The 7,729-nt window shown below is 37.0% G+C and overlaps 1 protein-coding gene across 3 annotated transcripts; it reads right to left on the bottom strand.

Moving 5' to 3' along the window:
- Positions 1-1,163: 1,163 nt before the first annotated feature.
- Positions 1,164-4,250, bottom strand: LOC110929919 (protein indeterminate-domain 11). 3 transcript variants are annotated; one of them, XM_022173106.2, is made up of 4 exons: positions 3,930-4,205; positions 3,361-3,757; positions 2,758-3,157; positions 1,164-2,163 (listed from the first exon to the last, which is right to left on the bottom strand). In XM_022173106.2, exons 2-4 carry the CDS (start codon positions 3,572-3,574, stop codon positions 1,350-1,352), a joined length of 1,428 nt encoding a protein of 475 aa, XP_022028798.1. In that variant the 5' UTR covers positions 3,575-3,757; positions 3,930-4,205; the 3' UTR covers positions 1,164-1,349. The 3 variants fall into 3 exon arrangements, with proteins under 3 accessions (XP_022028798.1, XP_022028800.1, XP_022028799.1); XM_022173108.2 differs by having other exon boundaries at positions 3,361-3,655; positions 3,930-4,204; XM_022173107.2 differs by having other exon boundaries at positions 3,361-4,250.
- Positions 4,251-7,729: the final 3,479 nt, after the last annotated feature.

The raw sequence follows: 7,729 nt of genomic DNA, 5'->3' as shown, positions 1-7,729 counted from the left end.
TAAAATAAGACAATAACGGGTTGGTTGGCAACATCTGAATGATTAAGTGCTAAACCAGTAAGGTCTGAACCATTAAGTGTTGAACCAGTAAGATGTCTGAACCACTAAAAGCCTGTATAATGCTTAACCGTTCAGAGGCAAATGTCTGACCAATTCAGATTAGAGATCTTAACCATTCAGACTCTGTATAGATCTTAACCATTCAGAGGCAAATATCTGAACCATTCAGACTCTGTATAGATCTTAACCATTCAGAGGCAAATATCTGAACCATTCAGACATCTACTCGTGAAACAAACAGTTTGAACCATTAAGTATTGAACCAGTAAGAGGTCTGAACCATTAAGAGCCTCGTTAAGAGATAAATAAACAGCCCCTAAGTTATTTACATATTTTCTACTAGAAAAGAAAGAATTAAATAGCAAAAATTTAGAGAAAGTGTTTAGTAATAAATACAAAACTCTAGCTGACGGAATTCGGTTTTAGGTCAAACTACATATGAAGTTCGCTACATGATCCGGTTCATTGGGATCTTTATGTTCGCTTCTTATGAGCCTCGTAATCCCACTAGTAACCTGAGTTCTTTTATATAAGGGGCGGACATATCTATAGTTGTGGGCGGACGGTCGCACCCCTTGAAAAAAAAATTAGTGTGTATATTAGGCAAAAAAAATCCGACCGCACCCCTTGAAAATATAGTCCGCACCACATTAAATATATTAAGATAATAATAAGGTCAACTTAATAAATGGATATTGCAGGTTTTATGTATTCATTGGGCAACGATTGAATCATTTCCACATTTTTTAGAACGACTTCTAATTCTTAACCACTCTACTTACCGCCTCATATATATTTACACCTTAAAACGATTTAAACTTTGCACCTATAGAATGTAGAATAGAGGGAATACAATTTACCACCTATATATCTAAACAATCATTTCACACATTTGACCTTCATTTTAAAGATAATAATGTATAAATTAATGGGCACGGATATCAAAAATGTGATACCTAAGTAACCTAGCATGGCAACAGTTTTTTATAGGTAGTACGTGTTTTGATTTACAGCACAAAGAACTACTTTTCCTTTTCGTTGTCTATTCTTTTGTTTCTTTAAAGTGGTTCAGGATACTCGTAGCTAGTGTATAACAACTGTAATACTTAAAATACTAGAAGCATTCATAGCTTTCAGAAATCTCCATTAATCCGGAACCATCAAAATGGAAAACTGGGTTCGGGGTTCATCACTAGAAACAAATTTAAAAGCAAAAAGTAGCAGAAAAAAAGAGCTAAAAGTACACCATATATGGTGTGTACTTAGTTCGTCCCTATCATCCAAACTAGCTAACCTTGCCATGGAACTTGGTTCTGATTATGGTTCGGGTTCAACTGACTCATGTGATCAAGACCAGACATGTTGAGAAACTGTTGTTGATCAGTAGGATTTGGAAATCCTTGAAGGCCCAGAAAATCTCTTGTTAATTCATTATTGTTCCCATTTGCATTGTCTTTCTTTGATGAATTGAACATGTTTAAGATCTCATGGATGTTGGTTGACCCTACACTTGTAGAAGTCATTGAGCTAGGATGAAGCAGCTGGTCCATGCAACTAGTGGTGCCAGTAGGAAACCCGCGGCTTGGTTCCAACATCACATGATGATTATCACTTGAAGACAAATTAGATAGTCCAGAAGGATGATGATGAGATGATAGTAGAGGTGCACACATGTGATCATGCTGTAGGGTTTGGTGGGACCCGGTTAAAATTATTGCAGGAGTATTAGCAGTGGAAGGTGGTGTAGGATTGCTCATGGTGACACCCATTTGAGCTGCTTTTTGAAGCAAAGCAGTGGCTGACATGTGAGATGAAGGAGATGGAAGATGTATATTGTGATCAAGATTAGGGTTTTCTTCTTGTTGTTGCTGTTGTTGATGAGTGGGATTTAACCATGATGGTAATTGATGGTTATGATGTGGAGTACTAGATCCTACATTGAAGCTAAGTTGTGGGTGTTGTAGGACAAGTTGTGGTTCAGTTTTGAGTGGGAAATTGATGGGTAAATGAAGAGGGAGATTGTTTAAAGTTGATGATGAAAATCTTCCAGTTTCTTCTGCTAATGCATCACAGAAAGCTCTATGAGTAATGAAACTGTCCCTCCTGTGGTGAGAAAGAAGACAAAGAAATAACAACAATTTAATCATCATTATACTTTTTGATATATAAAAAGGTAGTTAAATAAAAAGCCACCATACATGTTAACTTTTATGTAGTTCTAATCTTAACATTTGTTATGTACGGAGTATATGCTTTTGTAACTTTTAAAGCTATCATAATTAGATCTTAATTATTAATGTGCCATAATGTAGAGAGCTAATAATACTCTATAATCCTATACAAGGTAAATGTCAAACAACAAACAAGATAATGTTACGAATTAACGTATGATCGAGTGATCGACGGTAATACACATTAGTAAGTGACAATTGAATCTATTTTCACATGGATTGTGTTAAACTATCTCAACTCTTATACCTTTAAGTATTTTTAGTTATTTCATGTTGGAATTCTTGATTGTCATGAAAAGAATAGAGAGAAAACGTTGAAGATGATTAGAATAAAAAGTAAAAACTTATTCTTTATGTCTTCTACTGTTCCGCTTGTGACGTTCTTGCAGCTTTTATGTTTATTTGATTCTCACATAATTGCCTATATTATAATAAAAACCATATGTAGATCATATTATGCTCTTACCTTGAAAAAAGGGTACCACAATCACAACGATATTCTCGTGTACCACAGATCTTGGAATGAGCTTTCCAATCCGATTGAACCGCGTAACGCTTCGAACACTTGTCACACTTCCATTTTTTCTCACCATGTTTTCTTGAGAAATGCTTCTTGATTCCAGTAAGATCTCCAAGTGCCCTTGACGGGTCATGGTGCACACAACTCGGTTCGGGACACACATACACCTTCTTCCTAATCACCTCTAGTTTCGATTTTTGCTTAAGTTTCCATGGTAGATTATGCCCTCTTCTATGTAACTGTAGATTCTGGTCTCTTTGAAACCCTTTGTTGCAAATCTCACACATGAATCTGTTTGTTGCCATAAGTGATTTTGGAGATAAAGCTACCACCTCAGCTTCTGGATCTTTTTATTCCAAAAATAGAAAGTTTCAATATATTGTTAAATTTCTCCAACTCAATCCAAAACAAATGAAACACAGGTTAGTAAACAAGTAAATCTATAAAGAATCAGGTTCTTGATAAAAGAAAATAATACTAGAATTGGTTAAAACAAGTAATTAGTTAACAAAAAAAGGTTTGTAATAATAAAGTATGTAATAAGTTTACCTGGATTGCCTGGAAGATTCCGCTTTTTCTTGTTTGTTTGAGTTTGGTTGTTGTTGTTGGTACTGATTGGCACAGAACCGAAGGACTGCTGCTGCATCTGTGGTGGAGGGTACATAGTACCAATTTCATTCCTGTTGCTTGATGAAGATAGACTTGCTTCATTTGATGCAGATGTTAAATTTGACATATTGTCATCCAAAAAGATGCCTTTCATGTTTCTCTCTCTCTCTATCTCACTTATTAAATGAACTGAATATTTCTTTGTTCTTTGTTCTTTTCATATATTACAGATTAACTGATAACAAACAAACAAACAGACAGATTGATCATATCATAACAACTTTTTTTGCATCCTCAAAAACCATGTAATATAGATCTGAGAGATAATTAAGAAACCCTATAGAAAGAAGAAGAAATGAATAAGAAACAAATGATTAGAATTTAGATTACTAAAAGCTTTTGTTTTTACCTTACTTAAATTGTAGTGTAATTACAAAAGGTTGATGAATCAAAGAATAAGTTAGATTAGATAGATGTAACCAAAAAATTAAAAGTGAAAAAGCTCAAACCTGACAGTTAGCAAACTTCTTCTCCAAGAGAGTTTTGCAAGTATAGCCAACTCTACAAGATGATTCAACACAAGAATCCACACACTTGAGTACAAATATACCAAAACAAAAGACAACCCATTTCGTACAAGTAGTAAAGAAGTTTAAGAAGCGACTGTGTGTGTCTCCCTGTCTCTGTGTGTGTGTGTGTGAGAGAGAGAGAGAGAGAGAGAGAGAGAGAGAGAGAGAGAGAGAGAGAGAGATGTGGTTGAGAAGATATCTTTAAAATTGGGCCTCCTCTTTGTAGGTAGCTCCAACCCATCAAAATATAACCAAAAGGGAAACATGAGGAGGAGGGCAGAGGGACTATGTCTTTGACGTTACAAAACTTTGTCCTATTCTTTGTTTTCTTGTAAATTCCAGAAAATATTACCGCTTGCATTATTGATTTTGCTTTAAAAGACTACTTAATCATTTTCAGGGAATTACTACTTTGCTTTTCGGTTTTCACCATATACATGTATACATGTGTATACAGCTTTTTGTCATTCTTCTCATGATCAGCTTTTTAATCTTCTTAAAAGGGTGAGAAAACCCTCGAATTAGCTTTCTTGATCATTATGTTTGAAGATATACAAGGGACTCATAAAGGAGGGAACTTTTTCAATGGAAAAATAAGTCGTAATTATGAGGTTGATATTGCATGTTTGTAATATCATGGTCGGTGCATAAAGAAATAGAGGGGAATGAGTCCAAGTCATGCACTAAAGTTCCCTTCTGTGTTAGGGCACAAATTGTTATTATGCAATGACTATGCATTCGACACTTTTTAATTTTTATATACGTAATCATAACTAAATTGGTTAGATAAGATTAACAAATTTTTTAAAACATAAATTTTGAACAACATGAGTGATAATCATTTTATACTCTCATAACAACATGAATTTTTATCTAGTCAATTATTTTTCCATTTTCATGTGAGAGATGGAAAAGGTTGTCACTTTATAAGTAGGTTTATCCGTTTCGAACTGTCTTAGTGCTCATAATGTGTGTACTAGAGTGTTTTGAGGATATACTTTCACTCGTTCCCGTAATTTCTACCAAACATACAAAAGATGTTCATATGTAAGAAGAGTTCATATGATAGTTACTTTCACTGGCCATCGACCATTAATTATGACGCGAAATGAAAGCTAACGTGATTATAGCACATATTTCCTTAATTATATTTTTCTAAATGCCTTATGGTTTTCATTGTTGGTGATTTTAGAGTCATCAAGTCATTTTAATTAGGTAATTGGGATTTACTTAAAGACTAAATGAGAAGTTAGAGTATATACTCGGTGCAAGTAAGAAGATGTGAAGTACACGCTTCTCCAAGATTATTGTAATTTTAGGATCCAATGTACTTGATGATTCACGGGGTCAAGGCCTCCAAGAGGGTTGCACCCCCTTGTGGGCGTTTGGAATTGAATGTCTGAGGCGTGGTCTTAGGGCAGTGTAACAGGTAAGGGACTTGCAGTGAAGGTTAGTGTCAACCTTGTAAATGAATTAGATTTAAAGGTGTCAAAGGAAAATAACATAAAAGTGAAGGCAGTAGCGCCCTTGAAGATCGATAGCATTTAATACTACTTGGTATCTAATTGTGCATAGGTATCAAATTTGTATAGCGGTATCAAGTCTGATCATCAATATCAAATATGAACATCATTGGTATCAAATATGAACCTGATGTGTGTGTTATGATAACGAAGAACAAATCATGTTGATTCTGCGAATACCCTGATGATCTTTCCAAACCCCCAAAATTCAATCCAAATGGCAGAGAATTTGAAGTGAAAAGTGAGTAACTCGAAATTGATTTCTGACCATTGAAATTACAAGATCAATACATAAATAGAGACTGAAATTTGAAATGGGCCACAAAAAGGCCATGGGCCAAATACAAGCCCAAAAACAAGATGCATAAAACACCGAAAAACATAAAAAGTGCTCCTCATTTCAAGCTTCGATTTGACTAGTGGAACGCCTAAAACAGAGACTCGTAGCCAACGTTATGCTCGTTTTCTTAAATCACCCTTGGAAGCTCGATCATGGGCCTCCAGAAATGTCATGGCCCGACCCTCTACACTTAGGTCTGCATCATTCCCTACTGGGTAGACAAAATTCGACCTCGAATCCGTAGTGAACTCATCATCAGACGAATCCCCATGAAAAGGCAGCAAATGTTTGACATTGAAAACATCAGAAAAACGAATGTGGCTTGGTAACTTCAGACGATAAGCATTAGAATTTATCTTCTTCACAATCACCTCTGGCCCAATCTTCTTGGTTGACAACTTATTATACTCTCCAACTGAAAAACGATCCTTAGTCCAAATGGCCCAAACAAAGTCACCCTCTTCAAAAATCAACTTGCCTACGCTTTTGGTTTGCAGCTTGCTTGTACTGTAGATTAGCGTGGGCCAAGCTGTCCTGCACAGCTTTATGAACTTCATGTAGCCCAACCACAAAATCATGCACCTTTTTTGGGACAGAACTTGGGTCAGAACTTGGGACAGGAAGTGACATCAAATCCACTACAAGAAAAAGGTATCTTTAGCGACGACGGTATTAGCGACGACAAGAGCAATAGCGGCGACCTAGATACGCGTCGCCGCTAAAGGCTCTTTGTCGCCGCTATTGCTGTCACCGCTAAAAGCCCGATCTGTGTGCTTCTTCAAGATTTATTGCTGACCATTGATTAAAAACTGATCTAATGGCTACTATCATCTCCTCTGCTCAAAGAAACACGCGTCGCCGCTAAAGGCTCTTTGTCGCTGCTATTGCTGTCGCCGCTAAAAGCCCGATCCGTGTGCTTCTACAAGATTTGCTGCTGACCATTGATTAAAAATTGATCTAATGGCTATCATCATTTCCTGCTCAAAGAAACACACATTCATCTCTTATCCTCACACACCCATCTCAAACACCCATTTCAACCTTCATGTTCACTAAACTCCATCATTTACCACCAAGCAACAACCACACCTTCTGCCGCCAATCACCACCATCAACCTCCGCCGTCATCCGCCACCACGAAACTCCGCCGTCATCCGCCACCACCTTCCGCCGTCATCCGCCACCATCAAGATCCGCCGTCATCCGCGACAACCAAGTTCCGCCATTGTAGTTTTTGTAGAGATATGTAGTATTTTTTTAGAGATATGTAGTGTTTTTTTTTTGTAGAGGTATTTGTAAAAACCATGTAATGTAAATGGATCTTAATAAGAAATTAATCATTTTTTTGTTATTGTGTTTAAGTTAATTTTCGAGTATAAACAAAACAGTGAAGATTTTTATGTTTGAAATTTGGAAATCCGTCTCCGGCGAACTTTCCGGCAATACTCAGGCAGAGGCATTAGCGGCGACCACAGTATTAGCGGCGACATTTTGTTCAATAGCGGCCGACCTATACCGGCGACATTGTAGCGGCGACGTGTCGCCGCTAATACCCAATAGCGGCTTAGCAGAATAGACCACCTCAAACGGCTAAACCCATTACTCCGATTAACAGCATGATTATGAGTAAACTTAGCCTGACACAGCTTTTGATCCCAAGACTTGACATGATCACCCACAAGACACCGCAAAAAATTACCAAGCGACCGATTAACAACCTCCGTCTACCCATCCGTTTGAGGGTGGTAGGCGCCACTGAAATTAAGCTGAGTGTTCACCATTTTCCATAGACTGCGCCAAAAATGACTCAAGAAACGAGTGTCCTGATCAGAAACAATAGAGGATGGCAAACCATGAAAACGATAGATATCCCGAAA

The sequence above is a fragment of the Helianthus annuus genome, chromosome 3 (genome assembly GCF_002127325.2).
Source record: "Helianthus annuus cultivar XRQ/B chromosome 3, HanXRQr2.0-SUNRISE, whole genome shotgun sequence".
In the NCBI taxonomy this organism is placed as follows: domain Eukaryota; kingdom Viridiplantae; phylum Streptophyta; class Magnoliopsida; order Asterales; family Asteraceae; genus Helianthus; species Helianthus annuus.
The sequence above is the reverse complement of the archived record's forward strand: the minus strand, read 5'-3'. Positions and strand labels throughout refer to the sequence as shown.

What these genes read in the sequence shown, in the direction of transcription:
- LOC110929919 (XM_022173107.2), bottom strand. Translation starts at nt 3,574, where the DNA reads ATGAAAGGCATCTTTTTGGATGACAATATGTCAAATTTAACATCTGCA. An exon ending in GAATCTTCCAGGCAATCCAG is followed by an intron (nt 3,158 to 3,360) that starts GTAAACTTATTA and finishes TGGAATAAAAAG; the next exon opens with ATCCAGAAGCTGAGGTGGTA. An exon ending in TGTGGTACCCTTTTTTCAAG is followed by an intron (nt 2,164 to 2,757) that starts GTAAGAGCATAA and finishes TTCTCACCACAG; the next exon opens with GAGGGACAGTTTCATTACTC.